Consider the following 27,153-nt stretch of genomic DNA (forward strand, 5'->3'; position numbering starts at 1 on the left):
GAGAGTATTTGTTGAATTGCCATTGAGTTTATGGATACAGTTCATGAATTGGACATAGGGGTAATCAAGTATCACTGATCATCTTGCACAAGTCTAAACAGGTTACACAATCAAGTTTAAATGTCATTTACTGGCAGTTCTTCATTGAACTAAGGCACAATACTTTGCATTTTGGATTATATATCAATTGTTTGGCAGTGAATTAAAAAAAAAGTCATTTTTTATACGTGAAGAAAAAAACAATAACACTTAAATCCTTCCTTGTATGTACAACTTCTGGATTTTTTAATCCCAATATTTTGATTTTGTTTTTATTATCCAAAGGCCATATAACACAGAAAAGGTACATTTTTGGGGGTTGTATTTTACACATTGTTAATATATCTAGCTTACAAAGAATATATTGTTCAATTTTTAGACAATATCAATTGTGAACAAAGAATAAGGATACAAAATTTGACAATGATTAGTGCAATCAACTCAATGCCATTAGCTGATTTCTTTCCTAGGAGGGAAAGAAAAGCATTCTAAAGATGAAAAGCACATCTGTGTTTTGTGACAGCTTTGATTGAACCAGGTATTGCTCTATCACATGTGTGCAACCATGAATCTTACCTTTTCAACAATACACAGAAAGATTGACAAATAGGTTTAAAACTGGAATAGATATAAAAGCTCATAAATTTGATTCATACGGCACTCAGATTTCAGGAACGAAAACTCAGACTGATTGAAAAATGTGAAATATAAAATGAAATTCCTGCAGTCAATACACCTATATTTCTCCTTGATTTCCTTTTTTTTCTTTTTATTTTGTAATACTTCTTGTGTTTGAAAACGTGAATGATTGTAAAAAAAATAAGTTGTATTTGTATGTGTATCATTTGAATGACAGTTGAAGGTGGATGTCATTACATGCATGTAACTGATAGACTACGTAATCACCCTGGCTATGAGAACATCGGCCCTGATGCAGTGAAGGAAGCCCTCTCTTGGTTGGAATCAAACAGTGAAGTCATCAGCACCACTTCAAAACATTACATGGCCATAACTTGAGAGAATCTACCACTTTTATTGTCTCATTTGGCATGGACCAGAAGAAGACAGTGAAGATAACATGGATAATAGGAGGAGAGAAAGGAGTATTCTGAAAGATGGTTTAAAAGTAGAGCCATGGTTGAAATATCTGATAAATTATTGAAATCACTGTCTTGTGTTTAGCTAGTGAGTAGCAAGAAAAGGGCAATACTTGTGAAGATGAATAATAAACAAACAAGCAGACAATTTTACTCTGCAGGATAAGACAAATCGCATATGAAATAAACAATAACGTAGTGATGCAATGGAGTGTTGTGACCCAGTGGATCAGTCTCTAGACCTTGAAAACAGAGGGTTGTTGGTTTGGATCCCAGTCATAGGGTAATTACCTTCAACAAGAAATTTACCCACACCGTGCTGCACTCAACCCAGGTAAGTCAAATGGGTATCGGCATGAAGTAATTCCTCAAAATGCTGTTATCACTTGAATCTGTAGCTGAGCTTATTTAGGGTAATATAGGAGTGCCTTGAGCACCCAACATGGTGAATATGTGCACTATAACCTATACCATTTATATTATTATTATTATTATAATTGACTGTGAGCACTCACCAAAAGACCATGGACAAGGCATGATGAGAAGCCTGCATGGTTTAGATTTGTGCAAACCCAGCTGACCATATATGAGAAGTATTGGTGAATCTTAAAAAGCAGTATCATTTATATACAGCCAGCTTGTAACCACATTAATACACAACTGAAATATGCAATGAATACCTAGGTTTGATTGGAGTTTGTATTTGTTAGATTAGGATGAAAGTGTATTTTATGATCAGTACGCTGCGATGAACAGCAAGCCCCAACATTGTTTTTAGGGATGATAGCACTCTTGGCAGTGGATCATTGTGGCCCAGTGGATTAGTCTCTGGACTCTGAAACACAGGGTCGTGGGTTTGAATCCCAGCCATGGCGCAATTTCCTTCAGCAAGAAATTGATCCACAATGTGCTGCACTCAACCTAGGTGAGGTAAATGGGTACCTGGCAGGAATTTATTCCTTGAAACGCAGCGCGTGTAACAGCTGCACTGCTAAAGTCAGGGTAATTATGCTGCATATACTGTAGAGCGCTTAGAGACTTCTGACAAAGAAGCAAGTATAATTATTATTATTATTATTGGCTAGTAACTTAGCCCAAAGGTTCCATTTACACAAAGGTTTACAATTAATCAATTACCAGTAATGTTGATGGCCGATCAAGATCCATTTTGCTTGCACATTAAGTTGAAATACTGAAGAGGATCGATACAGAATTATTCTTTCTTTTTTATTTGCAACCTAGTGGGTCTCAGAAATGTGTTCATGATGGTGTACAGCATAAACGCAATTTTGCTGTTTATTTTTCTTTGTAAAAGTACAGATTGGAATTGTTTTTGAAGTCTTTCTCTCCATGAAAGAAAAAAGGAAAAGGTACTTGAGAGCATATCAAAACAATCGCTTCTGTGGAATTCAGTACAATTAATGATGAAAGTTTTAATTTGTAGTGATTTTATTTGTGGAAGTTGTAATAGATTGCTGATTTTTTCTTGAGAATTCGTCCACTGATTGTGTGAAGGCTGGAACTAAGTTTCTGATCGGAAATAACATTTAGTAAGCTGGATAAGTTCGAACCAGCCTTAAAGTGTGGCCAGCCATAATAAAAAACAAAACAAAAACATGTGCTGAGAAACTATTTACATACAAATTTCAGTATTCTGTAAAGGATATACGTAATAAAGGATTTAACAAGTACAGTCTTTCCATTTTCTGAAATATTATTTGAGATATGTCACCTTGAAAATAAAATTTAAACTGTAACCATTGTCACTATGCAAGACATGTACATGGTGTGAAGCAAGGGTCGTGAAGTGATTATATTCCTTAGTTTAGTTAACTTTGACCTCTGTTGTGGTGGCCTTATTCTTTTCGTTTTCCTAATGAGTCATAGAATCTTTACACAACTTTTTGATGAGTCCATTAGTTTTGGCTTTCTAGGATTTTCTCTGAACAATGGTGATAGGCCATTTTCTGTGTTTGCCCCAAAATATTGGAATAGATTACCCCCTAAGCTTAGACAATGTTCTTCTATTGATGTGTTTAAGAAGATGCTTAAATCTCATTTGTTTTAATAAATTGCAAGTAGTGTTTCATTTTGTGTAGTTTTGACCAATCGTATTTGTTTTGTCATTTGTACAGTGCTTTGTAACTTTTGAAAAAGCACTTGATAAGAAGTAATTATTATAAAAATCAATCAAGTGCTATATTTGACTTGGAAAGCGCCCTCTTGGGTTTTAACAACGGCATGGTAGTCCACACGGCGATGTGGCCTGTAAAACAAGATGCATGGGGAAGTAACATATTGGTGCCGAGGTTCAAGGGTCGAGCCCTAACATAATTCACCTACTTTGAAATAATTGTTGTAATGTTGTATTTTCAAGTGATTAGTTTATAGTTGTTGATTTCATCATAATTTCAAAACAGTTATACAATTTAATTTTCCGTTTTTCCTCACATTAATACTAATTTGTGAAAGTTGGTAAAAGATCATTCAAACGTACAAGTTCCTGAAATTTTGTTGAAATTTTAACTTGATATTTTGTTATTTATTGCTAATTTTTTCTTTTAAATGCATTTCATGGGGTTTTACAATTATTTTTCTCTCTGCAAAATATATAGAGTTCGTTATCTTATTGCCACGACAATTTTCCTCATATACAAATAAATTGGGGCGGAATTTGGCAAAAAAGTATTTCAAAAGGGACAGCCTGAAATTTGCCATATATGAATTTATTTTGTATATTTTAATTTGCTCTATAATTTTCATGCATTTTATTTGGGAGCTATTTGAATACAAGTTTTCTCTTGACAGGAATTTAATACTTTGTTGCTACTTGTTATTTCATTTAAATTTTTTATATATTTGTTATTAGCATGACTCTTTGCTAATGTTTTTCATTAAACTAACCACATGCAATATCATCATTAAACCATGAAGAGTGATTTCCACTGTGGTTGAAGGTATGATAGATCCATTATAAAATATTCCAGTTACCATTATTATTATGAAGGGATTGTGGATTGGGAAAGAGATCGGATTGAAGATAAGATTTTTTTTTAAAGATAATACAGGGATAACAGAATGAGAGTGATTTAAGGCCTGGCTTGGTCGGGGAAATAAATGTAAATCGATACAAAGTAGAAAGAATGCAATTAACAGGCTGAAACTTTCTATAGCAAGTGAATTACAAAACTAAAGTTAGATCGATATTAGTTTCATTTACAAGAAGTCGTTACCCTGAAAATCATTTATGATTGTGATGTTTCAGTTAATATGTTATAAATGATACACACTTGACAAATTTATATCGCATTTTGTTTTCATTTATTTTCAATGTACATATAATAATCAAAGGCTAAATAAATTATATATTTTAAATTCCAGACATTGTTATATAAATCACACACATTTCATTTTACACTGATGAAATTTACACAGTAATATTTAGAGATAATACAGTATAGACTATAAATAAATCAAGGGTCAGTTTTGCCCCGGCTGGATATTGGTCTGTTATGGACACATTCCGTTCAGGGTCAGAAATGACTTGGATAAGGTTCATAATTGGGTCAGATATGACCCTTCGCCCTCACATCAGACCTTATACGGAGTAGGCCTACCGAGAAGAGAACGGAGTGTGGCCTCAACAGACCATGTCAATTTTGAACAGGGATGTTTAACAGAAATAATTATTTGGTTCAGAATGATGTATACAAATATATCCATACATTTATTAACTTGCATGTCTCATTTCATTTATTTATATATTCTTCAAGTTCAGTTTAACATGAAATCATAATGACATCGTCGTATATTGGACTACACCCCTCTTCCAGACCAAATCATGACATCTTGTCAGGTATTATTGTTTTGTTTTTGTTTAATAGCAAAGGTCACGTCGACAACAACACCAGATGATTTTCATGAATATAGAAAGTTAATTTAAACAATTGTTAAACTAAACGTTTCAATAACATCAGACGTAACCCACAGTGATCTTTAAAATACAGATGGTATACCGACAATAGGACAAATGCACTCATTATTGCTTGTAAACCGATTTTCATTGAATTGCATTTTTTTTTATAATATCAATATAATTCATTGATATAGCACCACCTTATTGATGATGTTTTCCATGACGACTATGAAGTTGTTCCACGCAGAGTCGTAATCGTGTTTTACGAGATCGGAAGAAAAGTTGAAATATTAAAATTTACATATTCTCAAAAGGAACGATGAGATGCATTATGAAAACAAAGTGATTTCTTTCCTTACGAATGGGCAAACTAAGTTAGAACCAGATGGATTGTAAAGCTCTATTGATCCACATTTTAAATCTTTGACTTTTCCTTAGATCTATAAATGATAATAATATGACTCATAAAGCGCTATAGTCCAATATGGGAGAGCTCAATTATATACTTGAATCTTGAAATAATAGGAGGGGGAAATTACTTCCGGGGTTCGCCTATGTCTCTGTAAAATATTATTGAAATATTAACTGAAAAAGGAAAAACAAAACAAAAACAATAAAGATAGGGGGGGGGGCTTGATCTCCCAAGGCCTTTTGATCAGCTTATATTGAAAAATATAATCAACTGAACAAGACCACCCCCCCAAAAAAAAATAAATCCCTCGGGAGATAATTTTCTTTTTGGTTATTATTAGTCCATAATTTCCTAAACGTGACCCCCCCTAAAAAATTATGATAATAATGAACCCGGCTGTTTAATGTATTATGATTAACCTAAAACACGCACTATCTGCCCATTGCACTTCAAAATGTGTCAATATTATATACATACCACCGGACATACCATTTATTTGTACCCATCTGTGGAACGAAAATTTAGGGGAAAGGGGGGGGGGGGCAGTAGAACAGGGAAAAGAAGAAAACAGAATATGAAATTATGCTAAAACTGCCTTTTTCTTTTTGCTCATATTTTTTTTTATTTTACTCATATTTTCGACGTCCATTTGTCTTCGTCAATAGTTATTTATTGTACTACAGTATTAAAGAATGCGTAGGACGTCCAAAACTTGAGAACAATAAAACCTACTTTAGGGCAGAAAATGCATTAAATGATTTATATCAGTCGTTTTCAAATTAAATGAAAATAATAATGGGTGAGTCAGACACTCCCCTTCAATCTTTGTTGATGCCAGTCCCAGGATAAAATCGAATTGTTGATCAGCCTGTAGTGGTTGAGATCAACTTACTGTAATATGAATCCTTTCTTGAATCGCATAATCTTCACCTGCCCGTGTTGACTGGGGCACCTGCATGCCTTGTCTGGTTGTTACATCGGGGAACACGCATCATGCATGGATTATGCAAACACTGTCGTCGAAGCGATGGGACACTAATCCATGTTTCGTCAGAATAGACAACCGCCGTCGTAATATGATGATACGAATTGTCTACTAGCTTGGAGTTCTCACATTTTCCCTCTCGTCTGAATGTATCCTATCCTGGTTTTCTATACTTATCTAAAATTATTTAATTGTCGCACAAAGTTTAATTATCACAAGGGGCAAGTCCAACCCAACAGGAAGTCTATTTGAATAAACAAACTCGAACAAAAGCAACGTGATTTTTTTTTATCGAAATCGGATGTAAAATAAGGAAGTTATGACGTATTAAAACTTCGCTTATTTTTCACAAAATAGTTATGTGCTAAGCAGTGAGATAATCGATGATGTCTCTCCCTCGCTATTTCTTTGATTTATAAAATACTTCATTTTACGCAGATGTGACAATTAGGAGACTCTTAATCAACTCACGATAAATTGCTACAATGGCAATGTCATATATGTTATCGAAGAATCAAATTGTTCCTCATTATCAGGAGAAAATTGAAATAGTTCATATATATTGTAATAAAATACAAATGAAATAGAATGGGTGACGTCATCGGTTGCCTTATTTCCATACCGAGCAAGATGTGCACGTATACTCTTTTGTGAAATTATAGCGAAATATCAAAATTGCACAACTCTCTAATTTTACATCCGATTCTGATGAATATTTCTCTTTCTATTTAAATCGACTTTTTTGTGGGGGCTGGACTTGCTCTTTAAAGAGGAGTTGCAGAAGTCTTCCGACTAAGAAATAATTGCTGGATGCGTTATGAGTATAATTTTTAATCTTTGTATAGCGTAGGGGCCACGGGACGGGTTTAAAGGGGGGGGGGGGGGGGGGGGCGCGGGTGGGCCATGAAAAACAAAACACACAATCTGATCAGATAGGTAGTATGTATACACGTTTTAGTGAAGTTATTACCTATTTCCCCCGGTTCCACGGTGCCCCTTGACTTGCGAATGCGTATTCGATACTAACTCATTTATATTGGCACCGACATAGCATCCACACTTTGAAATTTGATCAGCGTTAAGTTTGTTAAAGATTGAATGGGGCGTAATTGCTAGCCCTATTTTGCATAGATATGCCCCGGGTGTTTTAGAATGAACATTTTATTTAGTGTCTTAATGAACATGCACGGTTTCACATTTTATCATTCGGGATGGAAAAAAGAGGCACAATGTTGACTCTGACTGGTTCGTCAATTATAAACTGCCCTGGCAACATCACAAAAAACCTAATGGATTTGTGTAATGTAACATGGATCTGAAATTCTTAAAGCTTCAGACATCAACCTCCACATTATCTTCATCGTAAGATGGGTCGTAATGCATCTCCGTGTTCTGCAATCTCCGCCACGCCACCCTTGGTCCCCTGCAAGTGAGAAGATTAGGGAAGAAAATAATAATAGCTTATACCTAGTTCCCACTGTCACAAATCGCGCCACGAGTGAAACTTTGGTCTTACTCGTGGAGTAATCGTATAGTGATCGTCTCAGATCGTATAGCTCGTATCTCGTGGAAATCGTAGGGATCATAGAAATAGAATTGAATGGTTCGAAATTTTTGCAATCAGTTACGAAGGGCTAACAGTAGCCTTCGTAAATAACGGATCGCACGACAGCGTGAACAAGGTATTACAGCAATACTACGGAATATGAGTTTATTTAAGGCTAAATTCTGACTGTTTAATCCACCCGAAGGCTTATTATTACTTCAAAACAAAATAACACCCCCCAAAAAAAAGATTTATCAAAGCTTGGGTAGACTACAGTCTCAGTCTGTTGCTGATTTTATTTCTGTTCATCTTATTTACATATTTATCATTACTTCATGTATCATTATCATTAATTTTTATCTCCCTTTTCGGGGGAGGGGGTTATTCATTATTATTCACTCGTTTTGTTATCATTATTGCCCAGGTAAATATTTGTGTGTTATTATGTCTGGTGGCATGTATGGATGGGAGTTTTTAACTCGGCTACCAAATAGTAAAAACAATGCTTAAATCTTTATACAATGCTGCTTGTCATAGTTGTTTAAAAAGTTTTAATCAAGTGCTTTATATCTTATAACAACAAAGTTTAATTTTTTATATTCAATTCTGAAAAAATAAGCATACTCTTAAACAACTACTCTAAAGTTTATAGTAGACAGCATGGTATGAAATTTTAAACAGCGATTTTACTGTGCATGAGGATGAAGAAAAGACATATCACACTCAGCTACAACTTTCAACCAGTCTTCATATTGAATCTTCTCTAATTTAACAATAATACTAATCATGAACAATAATAGTAAATTAAAATTCGGTACTATAGTTCAACAAATAATAAGTCATGCATGTTGTGTTTGCTATCAATTTTTTTTTTTATTTGAAGTTGTTCATGGATGGTTCGGTTTCCTGATTTCCATGGGTAAGCTTTTCCGGAGTTTGGGCTATAAGCAAATCCATTAGAGTGTTATATGGCAGTCACACAAAATAAGCAGACTCCAAACCGACCGATGGTATGTCGGTGTCGATCTGAAGTGGGTTCCCCTGGTATGACTGCGGTATAAATTTTGTTTTGAAAGGTGGTATTTAGCAAGAAATTTCTTGAGCTGAAAAAATTGCGACTATGTTCATTGGCTTTATAACTTAACAATTCATTGATGCAGCCTGTAACTTAGCATTGCCAAGAATGGCATTATATTTCATCAGTACGACTCTTGGCTCATGTTCATAAAACCTGAACAGATATACTTCACCTACTTACATAAGCCACAATACACAATTAGGTGATTGCAAGATTTATTATTTATGTATATGGGTCCTGGTGTCTATCATGATACCATCATTGATATCATCATAATTATGATATTCATATACTGATACTCGACTAATTACTTACTTGTCCTTGCCGCAACTCCCCAGGACGACGATCACGACGATGATGATTGCTAGAGATGAGAGGATGACTAACACTATGACAACTGCTATGGTGTGACTATGACCTGTGAAGAGAACGGAAGATGAAGGGAGTGTGCGTAAAATAAGAGTAATGGCAGTGGGAGAGAGAGAGAGGGAGAGAGAGAGGAAGGAAGACAATAAAATGAATCAAGAAAAGGTGATGATCGAGATGGGGAGAGAGGAAGATGATAGAGAGAGGGGGGGGGGGGGGAGAAAGGCATAGATGGATTAATGGAAAGAGGGGGAGAGAAAAAAGAGGCTGATTAAGAAATGTTCTATTCTTCGTGTTCTTCCATTGTGATATATATGCATATTCCAGGCTTTCTCACGGAAACGGCTGAGACTGATTCAAATAATTTTCAAGTTTTGAAATAATACCATCCATCTTGCAACGCCATGACTTGCATGAGGGCAATCAACCAATTCGAAGGGGGAGGGGTGGCAATTTTGAAGAAAGAAAACTCATGCATTAGTTTGTAGCTTGTAATTCGCCAATACGCGCACGGTTATTCCACAAGGAGGAATTTGAAATGAAAATGTCATGTCGAACACTTACACCTCCATTCAGATAATCTTTAGGAGCAGATTCTAAATAAATATTGAAACAAAATGATTTTTCATTTCCCAAAGAAAATAAACCAAATAAAGATTTAGGTATATCTTTCGAACATTATTATCCTGCCTGTTTAGCCGATTTTGTTCGGAAAAGACAGAGGAGACATATTGTTTGAAACTTAATAATAATAATGATGACAATAATAACAGCAACAGTAATGATGATAATAAAACATTACAGAGCGCTTACAATGCTTATAAGTGCTTACTGGGATTAAGTAACATTCATTGACTTTTTTAATTGATTATAGGAACTTAGTGAATTATCACAGTTCGTATCCTATTAATAAATGAGTTAAACAAAAACTTATTTTTTTTACACTTACTGTTTGTGTTGTTCGTATCCTCAGATCCCCCTGTAGGGTTATTTGTATCGTTCATGGAAGGCGTGATGTAATCTGGAGGTATATAGAATTCACATAAACTGACGTGGCCACCTTCCATACCACAGACAATCTCCTGTAGATCTGAAGCTACCTGGTAGGCATAGGCTGCCTTTGTCCCTACGCCATACACTATGGCTGAATAGGCAGCACCAATATTAGCATTACTTCTGAGTTTCAAAGTATGTGATCCAGGATTCGACCCTGATACCAGTGTGGTGTTGAAAACACAGTATGTCCCGTGCACGGAAGAGTTTTGCATCGAATTAAAGTTTACACTAACTGAATAATTGTTTGAGATGTCTTTGTTGTTGAGGAGAATGTCTTTTCTGTGCTCACATCGAGTAATTACCACCAGGGTGTTATTAAATATACGATCGTTCTGAGCAGGGAAGACAACTGTTCGATTAGTGAATTGCTCAACAGGTGGAATATTAGACATGGCAGCGTAGTCTAACCTTCTTTGCTTGTCCGTATAGAACTGGGTGACCATTATGGGTTTGTTGGCTCTAATCGTAAATAGTCTACCTTGTGTCACATTGATATCTTTAAACACCGCCTTTTCTGTCAATGTCCAGTTCTCCATGAGTAATCCTGATGTGGTGTATGTAGACACTGTAGTATTAGTGTGTAGAAAGGCTGTAATGATTCTAAGTTTCATGATGGATGGCCCTATGGTGATCTGAGGAACAATGACGAACGACTGCCCCCACGCTCCAAGTGGAGTTGGCTGCTCCAAGAGGTCATTACAAGCTTGAGGAGACCTACTGCAATTTCGACCAGACGTCACCCACATAGCCTTCGCAGCTGATATCTTTAATCCGCTAAGATCTGAAGAAGAGGAAATCTTGGCCGAATCCACTTTCGGTATTGTAAACAAGTTAGGAATATCAGGAATAGCGTGGACCGCGCTCGTGACGTTGTCAATTGTTATTGTCATATCTGTATTTTGATGATAGATTTTGATTTCATTGCTTTCATTGAGAGGATTAAATAGAATGACCTCTGATGAATAAGCGGAAGACGGGTACATTACGGAAACATAATGTTGAGCAAGTGCCTCCATTGGGATCGCCCGGTAACCACCTAGAACTGAATCCCCACGACCAGGGATGACCCATACACCGATGTCATGCTGTGATTCGATTTGGATAGGTATTCCATTAGGATTGAAAGGAATCCTGAGTGTTCCTGCCATATTGAGGGTGATGTTGGCTACGATGCCCGGTTGGATTGCTACGTTGGGAATCGTCCATGATGTATTTGGTCTTGAGACGCTTACCTGTACAATCTCGCTATGAAAATTGAAAACAAGGAGAGCAAATCAGACGAGTAAATGAATGGTTGGTGAAGTTATTGTGATTGTTTATTGCAATCCATCTGGACTTACATACTAGCCGCAACATGAAGTTGACGACTATCAATTAAAATAACAGTAATAATAAGACGTAAAACAGGGACCGCAGGACAATTTTGAAAGAGGATGGAGGCTGATCCTTCCAAAAAAAAAATCAAATTTTTATGTTTTTGTGCACATTATTGAAAAAAAAATTTGGTTAGAGGATGGGCGGGAGTCGGTCTTAGACATGGGTGTCGATCACGGGGGGGATGGGGGGGATATATCCCCCCCAATATTTCAAGTGGGGGGGATGGCCTGTATTATCATCCCCCCCAATAATTTAGGGTAGAAAAATTATAATAATGATGATGAAAAAATGAAAAGTTTGATCATGATGATTATAGTGATGCTTATAGTATGCCATCAATCAGTTTGTTTCCCTCGCAATTTGTGTATATTGTTATTATTTTCAGGACTATTAAACAGATGGGTGGAGGTTCAAGATGAAAAAGAATGAAATGCATATGATATTTTTTAACACATAACATAAAAGGACCCCAACGAAAACTAACTTATGTTGATACGGCGTTCCATCCCACCAGTGGTGAATAAATTAATTTTAATAAATCAATTAATTCAAAAGGGTGGAAAAATAAACGGGAGTAAAAGGGTGACAAGATAAATCATCTAAGGAATGACGGTAAGCCCGATTGCGCACGAGAAGCCACACAATTTGTGCTAGTCTTAATTGGTCCGAATCTGCATTTTATCATCATGCATTAAGAAGAAAAAAGATATTGCCAGTCGGGTTAGATTTAAGAGAGAAGTTGTATACACAGAGGCATCGATCCTAGGGGGGGGGGGGCAAGGGGGCGATCGTCCCACCGATGAAAATAGGGGGGAAAATATATCGTTTTGCCCCCCCCATAATTCCGCATGTGCAGCTAAAAAATAAAATAAGATTGTAATGCTACGCTGAAATCAGCAAGCGAAATTGAGATAACAACTCGATTTTGATTTGAAATCGTGCTCAAAATGTCTGCTTTTCAGATTGGAATATAAAAATTTTCAGCTCGCGCGTCGTGCTCGCATCATTTCTGTACCAAAAACCCATACTCTTCATGATTAAATAGGTGAATAGAATGTCCCGTTTTCAGTTCTAAACCTCAAAAGAATTCCCGCTTCGATTTGCAATAATCTTTTGTTGGATATATATCTTGTTCTTTATTAAAAGCGTCCATTAAACTGTGTGTTTCCAGATCGAAATATCAAAATTTTCAGCTCGCGCTTTGCGCTCGCATCTATTGTTCTTCTAGATACCCATCTTAATCATTGGTACCAAAAATGCTTAGAATATCAAGCTTCAGGTCAGAATATAAAAAAATTTCAGCTCGCTCTCTACTAGTGAGATACATGTACATGTATCTATCCTCCTCATGAGTTACTACAAACAAACCTAAACAGGTACATTTTTCCTGTTTTCATGTCATAATTAATAAATTTCAGCTCGCGCTTTGCGCTCGCATTGTTGGTGAGGGTGAGATATGTGTCTCTTTCTCATGAGTCATATACTGTATGTATATATATATATATATATATATATATATATATTTATCAATATAAGCCTATGTGTGGGGTGAGTTTGTTCGTTTTGTGTGATCGAGCTCCTTTGGAACGTTGATTCATGATTTTGCCCCCCCCCCCCATCTGAAAAATGGATCGACGCCCTGTGTATACATCATGCTCAATATGTACGTGGTTAAGACAATTTTTGTCATTTTTTTTATTTCGTACGAGTTTAGAATAGGCTTACTTGTAACACAAATTGAATTTTCCCAAAAAAAATGATGTAAGTGCAGTACACTACAACAATGAACGAATTTCCAAGAACACCATGCATTATCAACCACTCCCAAAATGTCCTAACATCTGATTTTAGTGGGGTTAATGTTGAAAGATCCCCATCCACAAGAACATTTGTGTCAATCATCCCCCCCAACCAAGAATACCGATCGACACCCATGGTTTTAGATGTAATAATGTAGTTCCAAATGACAATATTGAAATTCTAGCTACCCCCCCTTTAAGATTAAGGGGGATATAAGCATATCTTATTTAAAAAAAAACCCGCAAAAAGTGATAGATACATGCTTAAGGCAGTATTTTTCAAATGTATTACTCTATCTTTAACGTGCAGATGATTTTTCGATCACGAACCACCGTGCTCCGCTGAGCACGTGGCTATCAATGGACGCATGTTTCCATGGCAACCATGTCTGGTATTAATATAGATAGGTGTTGATGAAGTCTGTAGTTAATGACCATTGCAAGGTCGCCCGGAACAATTATCATTCTCTGATACTTCCACATCTAACCAAGATCCAGAATAAGCGTTTCGTGATGGACACCCCCCAATACAACGACTGATTCAGAAAGGTGTGACAACTATAGCAGTAGAATACAGATGAGAAAATAAACTAGTTGCCTTTTCAATGAAGGTTCAAGACTACCCTCCCCCTTTCATCGACAATATAATCCTGATTATCTATGGTGCTATGTTGTTGTTTTTTAATGGTATGAATATAATTATTCAAAATGGGGTAGAATGTGTTTCCATCAAAATATGATTTTCGTACATCAGATGGAGCATAAGTATATTCACTTTAAGTATATAGGCCAATAACTTCAGTATATGCCTAACTTCGTAGGCTACTTTAGTACGTTGAAATTATGTCAATGTTTTTTTTTGGAAATCATCGGATCAATTGAAAAAAAAATCTTGTTTTACATAGGGGATCTATATCTACTTTTATGTATAAAAAGGGTAATTTAGCAACGTATGCATATAACAGCTAATTACCTATAGATTGAGGTCGATAACTCATTCTACTCTGGGGAGTGCTTTGGCTTACAGAGAATATGTGGAAAATTAGTTATTACCTACAATCAATAGGCGGGCTTTGTGCTACTATATCCATCGTAACATGGACACAAATTTTTGATGGACGCAAATAATGAGCGCGTGAATTGTTTTCCCTCCAAAACCCTTGAAAGAGTTGCAGCTTAATACGTACCTGCTTCTTGATGATACATAAATATTATGTATCATTCGTATACTGGTATCCGCTTCAATGGGTAGGGTAACGATGAATCGACGACCGAATGCATCACTACTTCGACTCGGATCTAATAAGTAGAAATAAAACAATTTAATTCCTATGTCGTTATTTTGATGAAGTACTTATTATGAAGTGCAGTACGTGTCAATCAAAATTTGTCATGATATCTGAATGCAAAGAGCTAGGGCATGGAAAATTTTGATTTTCATCCCCAAAAGGTCATTATTTTTGTTTTGCTCACTCGCTTTGCTTAGCACTCTGACAATTTATCATTTGGGAGGGAAATTGCCCGGAGGTCTACGCCATGTTATGCCTTCTTAAAATTGTAATCATAGTTACGCCACTGATTCTAATTATTGTCATCATTTTGATTATCATTATCATTATTATCATCGTTGTTGTTGTGGCGGTTCTTGTTGCTATTATTATAATTATTATTATTATTATTATTATCATTATTATGAATATTATCATTACCGATAACATTTCATTGATTACATTTTTATTGAAATCATTGTCATCACTACCTTTATCATCATTATCATCATCATTAAAGGAATATTAGTAATTATAAGCATAGAAATGATGTCCAACCCAAGAGGCTATTTACGGTGCCAAGCTTGTTGAAAAGGGGTGTAGTCAGTACTTGCCCCCTGTGCCTCTCATTCTCCCTGAAAAAAAAAACGTCTTGATTCAACGACAAAAAATCGACTACCGTGACAACACAAAGCCATTCATTGCCAAATTAGACATCAATTGCCAGATGTAGGTGGTGATTAATATACCGGTCTGGTTGGTCGATAAAGCTTGCCCCATCAGTACCTATCAGTAGGAGGACTTCAAGAAGGCTTGAACATTGCTATCCAGGACGTAATCACTGCTCGGTAGGACAATTATTATGCTGGCTGGTAGAGAAACCATATACCCAACGATGAGGATACCTTGGTCGTTCATACATGTAGTCAGGAATGGCACGGGGATGCTTCGATAGGAGGGGTGGGGTGACCTAAAAGGTGGCTTCATAATATTGAATAACGTGGGTAATATGTAATCACATCACACATTACCCTCTGTTTGATACACTTTGTTCTTCGCTTTTCTTCATCTGTTTTTCTACGTAATATTATCATAAAAATAATTGTATCGCTAACATAAACCATCATCAGTATTCAAGTTGTCACTAATAATGATCATTGTAAATGAGTCGGCCAATTCTTAATGCAAATTGTATGCATGAGACGAGATCAAAGCCGATCAACTAAGAATTACTCGCAATCCTTGAAATAGTGGGTTTATAATTATTTTCATTCCTTTCTCTCTTTTTTTTTCCTTTCATGGGTTGTCTTTGCGATATTGACAGCAATAACATCAATATTTTATTTCGCATATTATACGACTTGGTTATCTCTAAACATTAAGAATGGGAGTGTATGAGGTTTGAGTGTGTGTACTGGGACGGTACAGGCGCCATTTGTTAATTATCAATACATATATTGATTGTTGTTAATTAGATATATTTTGAATGTCTTGTTCCTTTAAAGCCTGAAATTAAGTTGTACGACAGAACTCAGTCAAACCCAATTAAGATCCTTTTAGCCAGGTTGATGAAGAGATCGACCATGTCGACACCCGATTATTCTGATCTGGTTCTCAAATTGAATTTTGGTTTTTGTCTCACCTGCGAAGCAAAGTGAGACTATAGGCGCCGCTTTTCCGACGGCGACGGCGGCGGCGGCGGCGGCGGCGGCGTCAACATCAAATCTTAACCTGAGGTTAAGTTTTTGAAATGACATCATAACTTAGAAAGTATATGGACCTAGTTAATAAAACTTGGCCATAAGGTTAATCAAGTATTACTGAACATCCTATTAGAGTTTCATGTCACATGACCAAGGTCAAAGGTCATTTAGGGTCAATGAACTTAGACCATGTTGGAGGAATCAACATCGAAATCTTAACCTGAGGTTAAGTTTTTGAAATGTCATCATAACTTAGAAAATATATGGACCTAGTTCATGAAACTTGGACATAAGGTTAATCAAGTATCAATGAACATCCTGCATGAGTTTCACGTCACATGACCAAGGTCAAAGGTCATTTAGGGTCAATGAACTTTGGACGAATTGGGGATATCTGTTGAATTCCCATCATAACTTTGAAAGTTTATGGATCTGATTCATGAAACTTGGACATAATAGTAATCAAGCATCACTGAACATTTTGTGCAAGTTTCAGGTCACATGATCAAGGTCAAAGGTCATTTAGGGTCAATGAACTTTGGCCGAATTGGGGATATCTGTTGAATTCCCATCATAACTTTGAAAGTTTATGGATCTTATTCATGAAACTTGGACATAATAGTAATCAAGCATCACTGAACATTTTGTGCAAGTTTCAGGTCTCATGATTAAGGTCAAAGGTCATTTAGGGTCAATGAACTTTGGCCGAATCGGGTATCTGTTGAATTACCATCATAACTTTGAAAGTTTATTGGTCTAGTTCGTTAAACTTGGACATTAGAGTAACCAAGTATCACTGAACATCCTGTGCTTGTTTCAGGTCACATGTCCAAGGTCAAAGGTCAATGAACTTTAGCCGAATTGGGTGTATCTGTTGAATTACCATCATAACTTTGAAAGTTTATGGATCTGATTCATGAAACTTGTACATAAGAGTAATCAAGTATCACTGAACATCCTGTTCCAGTTTCAGGTCACATGTTTAAGGTCAAAGGTCATGTAAGGTCAATGAACTTTGGCCATGTTGGGGTTTTTTGTTGAATAACCATCATATCTCTGTAAGTTTATTGGTCTAGTTCATAAAAAGAGGACATAAGAGTAACCATGTATCACTGAACATCTTGTGCGAGTTAGAGTAGTATGCAAAGTCAGCACTGCTACTATATTGAACTGCGTGATGCAGGTGAGACGGCCAGAGGCATTCCACTTGTTGGTCATGTTGAAATCAAATGAAATGATATCAGAGCAAAATTATGTAAAACAATGATCAACATGTAAATGGGACATCATGTACATGGGACATTGACACTGATTATGGCCGATTATCTTGCCGATCGACATGATCGAGCTAGACAGACCCTGGGGCCCGTTGGAGAAAGAGTTGCAATCAATCGCAACCCCCAAAATCAATCGTAACTTGATTTTCAACCTGTTTTCAACCAATCAACAGCGCGCATTTTTGACTTGCGATTGATTTTTTGACTTGCGTTTAAACGCAACTCTTTCTGCAACGGGCCCCATGCCAAAAATAAATTTATATTGACCATGCTTGATCAAGTAGCAAGTTTGGCAATGGGGTTTCATCATCTGCAAGTATGATTGAGTGGCAAGCGAACGAACAAGACTAGTCTATAGTCTCCATGTCACCAATACCTATGTAGTACTTCAGGGGTCCGTTGCAGAAAGAGTTGCGTTTAAACGCAAGTCAAAAAATCAATCGCAAGTCAAAAATGCGCGCTGTTGATTGGTTGAAAATCAAGTTGCGTTTGATTTTTTGACCTGCGTTTAAACGCAACTCTTTCTGCAACAGGCCCCTGATGTCATTTTTCCCTTTATAAACACAATATAGCCCTGACATTTCAGTGAATGTGTTCGGCTACAATATTGAAATCACTTACAAATAATAAAACATGTACAAAATTTAGCCAGGATCCCTATTAAACAACTTATGCTTGTACTAGTGAGGTCCTTCAAAATGATGAACATGATGCTGAATACAAACAGAAAACCTACATGCGATACTCGTGAATATCATAGTTTCAGCCAGTTTCATAATAAAAATACACAAACAAAAACCTAAAAGGTATAACGAAATCAACCTTCTTTTCGTTGACTTCCACCGACAAGCAATTTAATTACTTTAATGCACCTGCCTGGCAAATTATAGCTAAATTGTGCCAACCAACATATGACATGTAGGGGATATATTAGATTGTAGATTCGGCGAAGGACGAGGCACGTCTACCATTGTAATTTATAATTGCATACCACATTCTGATTCTGATACTTAGATAGGCTACCATGGTAACTAAGTTCTACATGTTGTGGTGTGTGATTAACCTTATATCTGAGGATATTTTGTAAAGTAAGGGTAGTGTTTCATGAAAGGACACGTCAGATGTCTTTTTTTATCCGACAGTATACCATATTAACTGTCAGACCTGTGCTTAATTTTCAGTCAATCAACATCAAGGAATGTTGAAAGATCTGAAAGATTGTCAGACGACAATATTTTTCTGAAACTATTTGGCGGGTGACTGACTAAAGAACTATTATACAGCTTAGATATTGAGTTTAGTCTTGAATGCGAACACAAAGGCGTGTGGGGACAAGTAATGTCTGATCAATAAACCTTTGCCTTTTGAAATTGTTACTGTGACACATCTTAAATTATTTACTGCAGCATGTTCACTACTCAACCTTAGAATAAATTACTAATTGCTGCCAACATTTTGAAGGGTGCAAAATAAGGCTCTGCTACACTGTTTAAAAAAACCTGATTTTACAGAAAAAAAAGATTTTGCAGAAAGTAATAACAGAATCATTCTGTAAATTCATAAAACGGGAATTTTTCTGCAATTTAACAGAACAGCTCTGTTTAAAAAGGTAAAAAGAATGTTTTATTAAAGTAAATTTGTAAGGTTCCATACACCAAATACCAATTTCCTGTAAGATTACGCAATCTGGTAAGATTACAGGTGTTCTCGAGACTCTGCTGCAGGAACTTCTTTTATTTTAAGGATGAAATTTCTAACAGTGTATGTACAAAGTCCACGGGTGTAAACATAGGGGGATGGGGGATATTTCCCGCCACCACTTGTCGGAGGGGTGGACATGTACAATCATCCCCCTTTTTCAAGACAGAAACGATATTTTTTTAATCATCAAGTGATTATACTGCTACTAAATTTTGCAATTTAAAAATGCAAAATTTCTCGAGTGGTCGCTCTTCTACCCTTACATGGATTTGGCCATGACAAATCCCCAGGTTTATATTTTCTTATTGCAAAGGTAATAGACCTACAGTATCCGTTGCACCATGGGATAATGGTTATAATATTTGTGAATCGTATATGAAACCAATAAATTGACTTATGGTTATTTGATCATAAACCAATCAAAGCACTGTGTGTGTGGGGGGGGGGGGTAGGCCTTATGTTCATTGCCACATATAAGCCTGAGGAAAGGGGTAAGAATCTGCAGCATTTATTAATTAGTCTTTGCTAAAGGCCCCTCACTCAAGACTGCATTTGCTAATCTGGTTTCAAGATCCATTTGTTTACAGTTTCAATCGTTGTTTTAATATGTGCAAATTTGATCCATTAAATCGCGTGGCACACGAGAAAATCTACTGAGTGGCGATTGCAATGCAAAATGTAATTTGGTAACGTATACTAGCTATTACCCCAAATTAATAATTAAAAAATCCACGTAAGTTTGATATAGAATCATTCCGATAGCCCGCCCCCCCCCCGCGCTCATATTTGGAAACTTCATTCTCATTGTCTGCCTGTCATAACTGTATGAAAGCCAAAGCGCTGGCACGGGAAAGGAAGGACATGCATGGCCGAGTGAAGGCTTCGACATCTTATTAAAGTAAGTGTAGCATTTACAGCTTGTAGAATGGAATTGTAGTATATTATCATGGACCATTATAAAAAAAATAGATCAATTATGTTGATTGCAAGTCTATCAGGTCTCGATTTTATTATCTATAGATTAAGTGTAAAAGATACACGAGTGAAATATATTCAACTTATGTTTCGGATTTGAAATAAAGCAATTCAATCATTAGAAATCACAGTAAAAAGTTATACAACGCTGTTTACTATATGAACCTGACAGTAATTGTTTAAACAGTTTAAACAACTGTTTAAATCTTAAGCAACAAAGTTCAATTTTCAATATCTAATTGTCAATAAATTAAACATGATTGTTTAAACGGTTAAAAAAATACTGTAAGGTTCATAATTATAGTAAACAGCGTTGTCTAAAATCTTAAACAGCGTTTTTACTGTGTACGCAAATAGGAACTGAAAGTCATTTTAAAGCTATGTAGTTTTAATGATAAATATCAGAAAATTAATAGCTGAACTTGTATAACAATTTTTACCTGAGGATACAAAGTGCTGCTATCATTATCCCGAGCTACAAGTGTGCATTCAATCGAATAATCCTGTGAGGTACCCATTCACCTAACCTTTCGGAGGCAGCTAAGTGTGCATGGATAAATATGTTTTTTTACAGAATGAAATCACGCCATGGCTATATGATTCGAACCCACGACCCTCTGTTTGAAAGGCCAGAGTGCAACACGACGCACTCTCGATAGCAGGATAAAAGATGGGAAAACGGAGAGTATTCTTTTTAAGTGGATAATCATAATTTGATTATGTACTGTTTATACGTTATACTTCCTGTACGTGTGTCGAGATGGAATACTTTCACTGGTATCAGAGATTGCTACATCTACAGTCGTTCAAGTGTACACAAGACAGTTTGTCGTCCGTGCCTCCTCCCCCCCTTTCCTATCAAATAAATATTAACCAACGGAGAGAGAAGTATGCCCATCACACCGATTGCATGTAAATCTCTGTGGCCTCACTTTTCTTGATGAACTTAATCATTTCAAAGCCTTTTAGGTCATACTAATGGTAGGTCTGTATAACATCGAAATATACTGTATTGATTATAACCATTATTGGAGCGGCATCTGATTCCCTGAAACTTAACACAATGACAAACATGCAGCGAGATGTATGTGTGAGTCAGTGTTGTAGTGCCTTGATGCTCGGCCTTGGCCTTAAGGCGCCTTAAGGCCTATTTTTTCAAAGCCTTGGCCTTGAACATTCAAGCCTTGGCCTTGAGAGGGCCTTGGCCTTGAGGATTTTGAGCCTTGAAATTTCAAGGCATTTTTAAGGCATTTTCAAGGCATTTTCAAGGCATTTTGTATTTTGTACTGTCATTTGTTTTATATAAGTAATTATAAATGTTTCAATTGTTCTGTATATCTAGTGACACTAAATACTACCAGTCAGCAGTAGCAGCAGCAGCAGTGAGTGTACTTTGCAGTGCCATCAATTGCAATTATCATCACATAATTATGTAACAAAGAGAAGTGATGAATATTAATATTATTCATTGGTTATATGTTGTAATCATGACTAATAAGGATGACAATATCAATAATAATGATAATAATTATGATTAGGATTATAGTCAGTGGCGTAACTACAGGGGGGGGCACGTGCCCCCTCCCCCCACCCCAATCGGCTGACTAAAAAAACAGGGGGGGAAGGAGAAAAAGAGGGAGAAAGGAAGAGAAACGTAGTGGGAAAGAAGACATTATTGTTCATTATAATGTTATAATTATGTTATGTTGAATTAAATCAGAAACATATTTTTCATAACTTTATGAAACATAATTTGCTCAGGGCATATGTCTTCATTGTTCCTGGTGCTCGCATTGTCTGTTTACCGAGATAATCCTGTTATACTAAAACCTCCCGTTTTCAAGTCAATATACACCAAACTACCAAATATATTTCCTCGCACTTCGAGTTATTGTTTTACATGTACAATAGTATGCTTCTTTTTCATGAATACTTTAAGTGATTGTCCCATTTTAAGGTCTTAATATAAAACATTTCCTGTCCGTGCTTACGTTCGCAGTAGTGGATTGGTGAAATATGTCTGCTCTCCATCAATTCCTAGAATGAGTCCGTTAAATGTCCTTTTTTTCTGTTTTCTGATCTGAATATAAAAAATTTTCAGCTCGCGCTTCGCGCTCGCATCATTTGGTTAGTGAACTACGTAAGGTCTTCGTGAATTCCTACAAACAAGCCTTAAAATGATGCCCCTCTTCAGGTCTGAATTTCCTAAATTTTCAGCTCGCGCTTCGCGCTCGCAAGATTGAATTAGTGACATGGGTATGTTAATCATGATTACAAGTGCTTTATGTGCATGTTTATATGTAATTCTAACAAAATCAGCAAGCGCTTATTGGCACTCCCATTAGATGACTATGGTGATATGTGTATAATCTTAATAGATTCCTAAAATATAGTCCTTAAAATCTTCCTGTTTGGGGTCAATATTTACAAAAATTCCAGCTCGCGCTTCGCGCTCGCATTATTTAGCGAGACAGGTACGTATCATGATTAGAAAAGATTGATTGTAATGTCCCTTTTTAGGGCTGAATATCAAAAATTTTAAGCTCACGCTTCGCGCTCGCATTATTTGACTAGTGAGATACATATCCGTTTATTGGCACTGTCCTTAAAATATCTCTATTAGGTCAGTATACCTGGCAACTGGGCGCGCTTCGCACGCTCACTAGGTGACTCCAAATTTTTGCTGGTGCCCCCCCCCCCCTCCATGCCGTGACCCACGGTACGCCACTGATAAGAGTGATTTTATGACAGGAATAATTCTGGCAGATCTGACTGCAATTTTTACAACAATTTTTATACTTTGAAAATAGCTCACTCTAAAGAATGATAACAAGATTGATTTCTATTCCATTAGGGTTTTTCTTGTATTATTTTCTTTGACAAACAAGAATGTTTTAAGTCTTAAGATATTCTGAAAAGATTCAGTAAACCTGAACACAAACTTCAATTTTGTCATTTCCAAATGGGCTATGGCATTAATGGCATGATGAGCCAAAAATTTTGAGGGGCCAAGCATGGAATACAGAGCAAAATTTTAGGTTCCAAAATCAACAAATTTTGGATTGTGCTCGCATAAAAACGCATTCCATTTACACAAAAAATGCTTAGAATGTCCAGTTTTCAGGTCGGAATATCACAAATTTTTGAGCTCGCGCTTTGCGCTCGCATTATTTGATTGGTGACTTATGTATCCTAATATCCTATTTATGAGTCACTAAATGCAGTCCAGAACAGCTTCCTTTTCTGGTCAGTAAAAATTTCAGCTCGTGTTTTGCGCTCGCGTTAATTTGTTTAGTAAGATGCACACCTTTTTCGTGATTACAAAAACAGCTCGGAATATTTAAATTTCATTTCTTATTACATCTATCTCGCAAGGATGCCCTTTTAACAGTGATTAGCACCATAATTGACAAAAAAAATCGAGTTTTACAACTTCAAAATTGATTTCTTTTTTTCTTTTTTCCTTGGTCGCTATGCTTTCTATAGCGGAAAATTAAAGCCTAAATCAAAATATCTGTCTTATCAATTAAAAATTACTTTAAAAAGGCTTTGCTGAACTTAATTTCCACAAAACACACAACTTATTAACACAGTCGAAAATCTCATTTTGAAAATATCTGTTTGCACCAAAATTCTCATTTTGACATATACTGCAAGTGCATTTTTGGCATTGACCCCCCCCAAAAAAAAAAAAATACATTCTGCCTCGATCCCCTGTCCCAGGGAGAGGAAAAAAGACATATGTTGAGAATGGGCATGCCAAGATCAGATCACCTCGGTAATAATAATTATTGCAATGTGAATAGCCTAGAAAAATAATTAAATGTACAAAGGTAACTATATATTTATTTTAATTTTATGTCTACATCTACATGATCTATCATGTAATCATTTTCGTTTTAAATGTACTAGGGTCGAAAATTTTGCTCGCTCAATTCGCTCGCTCACACCTTTAATACATTTGGTCCTGTGTGTCATGTCTGCCGCCTAAGCATTGTTGTCTTATTGTTCCATATATTGAACAATTGAAATGCCTTGGCCTTGAGGTTTTCAGGCCTTGGCCTTGGGTATCCATGCCTTGGCCTCAGCCTTGGGTAGTGAAGCCTTGGTCTTGGGTATTAAAGCCTTGGCCTTGGCCTTAGCCTTGGAGGTTTGAGCCTTGACTACAACACTGGTGTGAGTATGAATTAAAACCATGAAACCAGGCCTACCCAAATCAACAATAGCGTGCGTATCAAAAAAAGTTTACACTTAGAAAAATTCCTTTAAAATTTCACATATGTAATACCTTTAAGTTTTTCCACATTCTAACATTGGTACAGATCCATTTAAGCAAATGGCGATATAACTGTCGAAAAATATTTCCGCTTGAGTGAGCACCACTTACTTTTGAAAAGTTAGTGAAAAATGATTTGCGCAGAACTTTGAAATGGTTATGCGAATAAAAGTACACCTTAATCATGAATAACACGTGGAATTGAGCTAGTAACATTGATTTGAAGATATCTTTTACCCTTTTTTAACTTGTTCCTTTCCCAAAAAACTTTGAAGAGTGCATTGCGCCCCACCCCACTCCCCCACACACCGAGGCCATCGTGACGATATTTGCTTTACACTGAGATGTGATTTACATAAAATGGCTAAGGCTTGATTTTCATTTTGTTAATCATTGTCAAGCTTGGGAAAAGTGTGTGGAGAAACAAGTATTAAATGAAAAAAATGAAATGTAAACCCACTTTTAACTGATAAAAACTTAGTGAAAAAATGCTGGAGATGTCTCATATAAACTTTTGTTCAGTTTCAGTTAAGTCATCTGATCCAGCTGGTACAAAAAGGGTATAGGTTGTGTATACTAAGTGCTGAAATTCCAATTTGGTTGGCAAAGTTGTTACAAAATGCTTGAATGTATCCGTTTTATTTCAATTGACTAAAAGTGCAAAGGAAATGTATGAGAAATGTTTCGCAGGGTAAGTTTGATTTCACCCTTTCCCCTTGACACAGCGTTCTGCGAGCTTTACAGAAATGTACAGTGCTCACTCATGTATAACATTCTGTCAAAAATTTTACTTTCATTGGCTAGATGAGACCCAAACCCAAGATTACATGTGAAAAAATTACCCACATGTTGTATATTTTTTAATTCCCAGGGCTTTTTCAAAGTGTAAACTTTTGATACGCACTGTATAAGCAGCTTCCGCTTTTGAAGATCGACGAATACCTATTAGAAAAAGATTCCATTTACATATAAAACAATACTTAAGCCTCAATAAATATATTATTTCAGCAAGCCACCGTAAGGATTAAACCAAAATATGAGCTAAGCTAGACCCCTTAACATTTGCTTTAACAAAGTCTGTCATTTCGAATAATGAGGCTATTGTGATCTTTTAGGAAAACTTATGGGAAAAGGCGGAAAGAATAATATCAATCCTGCCCAGGAGTAATGTGTCGGGGTGGTACTGGAGACATCCCCCTTTTAACCTGGACCCAAAGTTGTACACGTAAATATCGTTGAACGATGTGGTTAGCTTCCACGCCCCCATCATGAAATCCTTAGCTCGCCACTGATTCCATAATGATGTTGACGAACATCTCGTTTTGAGCGAGAAAAGTCTACGTATAGCTGACAAACATGCCTATGAATAAGGCAAGCTGTTCATCATGTTGTTCAATATTTGTACTTGAATGATAAGTAATAAAGAAAACGATTGTTTCGAAACAGAAAATCTCACCAAAGTAGCCCGATGTCTGCAGAATAGCAAACGAAAATAAAAGAACAACCGGCACATTTAAATTCGAGATTCCAGCCATTTTTAAGTGATATATTGAGATGGTGATTATTTTCCAAAAGGAGTCCAGATGATCCGCATAATGAGACGAAGTAGAATGAAGACGATCAACTGTGAATGCAATCCCAACTCTCAACGCTCTAGGATGCTGTACCCGAGTTCTCACGTTTTATGTGCAGTTGAAATGACAAACTTCAACCCAATCCTGATAAACTTGACTCTGCACCATGCATACTCTGTGTGGTAATGTTCATCGCAGCTACGTTGGACGTAAATCGACAGCAACGATGCTGTATCAGAAGTGTGGTAAACGCACGGGGTAAAGGTATGTTTACATTGCATGCATTGTGAGAAAATAACTGACTCATATGGGTGTCCCGGGGATCAGAAAGAATCAGAAAGTAGGCGACCGAGCGGGAGGGGAGGGGGGGGGGGGCCTGAACTCTCACAATGATGGGTACAATATGGGTTCTATTTTCCAAATCATCTTTAAAATAATGTGATGACAACCCGGATGGCAACTAGCGAAAATAACGATGATAATGGTGGTGCATACAATCATTGTACATGTTGTATGGTGATGATGTCTATGGTAGTAAATGATGATGATAACAAACATATTATGGGCAGCATATACAGTTCAGGGGCAACAAAAGTAGCAACATAATATTTTTCAGATAAAGAGAAGAGAGAAAAAGAGTTCGAAGGATCGGACTTTGTACCAGCCCGGTAATCGTTTATTGTCTAGAAGACATTTTATCACAACAGA

General features: G+C 36.4%; 2 protein-coding genes across 4 annotated transcripts in view; one reads left to right on the forward strand and one right to left on the reverse strand.

The window, feature by feature from the left end:
- The window catches only part of LOC121409178 (CST complex subunit STN1-like), a 33,586-nt gene extending 29,148 nt beyond the window's left edge, over positions 1 to 4,438 (forward strand). For all 3 annotated transcript variants that reach the window (XM_041601026.1, XM_041601028.1, XM_041601027.1), the window contains one exon: positions 896 to 4,438. In XM_041601026.1, coding sequence (XP_041456960.1) covers positions 896 to 1,056 — 161 coding nt within the window. In that variant the 3' untranslated portion in view covers positions 1,057 to 4,438. The remainder of the gene's footprint in view (positions 1 to 895) is intronic.
- A 2,889-nt stretch (positions 4,439 to 7,327) lies between these two features.
- On the reverse strand, positions 7,328 to 26,793 carry LOC121409177. The gene is made up of 5 exons (XM_041601025.1): positions 26,328 to 26,793; positions 14,859 to 14,970; positions 10,389 to 11,740; positions 9,389 to 9,491; positions 7,328 to 7,872 (listed from the first exon to the last, which is right to left on the reverse strand). The coding sequence occupies exons 1-5, from the start codon at positions 26,404 to 26,406 to the stop codon at positions 7,782 to 7,784; spliced, it is 1,737 nt and encodes a 578-aa protein (XP_041456959.1). The 5' UTR covers positions 26,407 to 26,793; the 3' UTR covers positions 7,328 to 7,781.
- Between the last annotated feature and the right edge of the window lie 360 nt (positions 26,794 to 27,153).

The sequence above is a fragment of the Lytechinus variegatus genome, chromosome 2 (assembly GCF_018143015.1).
Source record: "Lytechinus variegatus isolate NC3 chromosome 2, Lvar_3.0, whole genome shotgun sequence".
Classification (NCBI taxonomy): domain Eukaryota; kingdom Metazoa; phylum Echinodermata; class Echinoidea; order Temnopleuroida; family Toxopneustidae; genus Lytechinus; species Lytechinus variegatus.

Bases quoted from the DNA above. Each gene is read 5' to 3' on its own strand.
- LOC121409177 (XM_041601025.1), bottom strand. From the start codon at position 26,406: ATGGCTGGAATCTCGAATTTAAATGTGCCGGTTGTTCTTTTATTTTCG. The intron at 11,741-14,858 runs GTACGTATTAAG...CAATTTTCATAG, and splicing joins TATGTATCATCAAGAAGCAG to CGAGATTGTACAGGTAAGCG. The intron at 9,492-10,388 runs GTAAGTGTAAAA...TTCTCTTCACAG, and splicing joins GGATACGAACAACACAAACA to GTCATAGTCACACCATAGCA.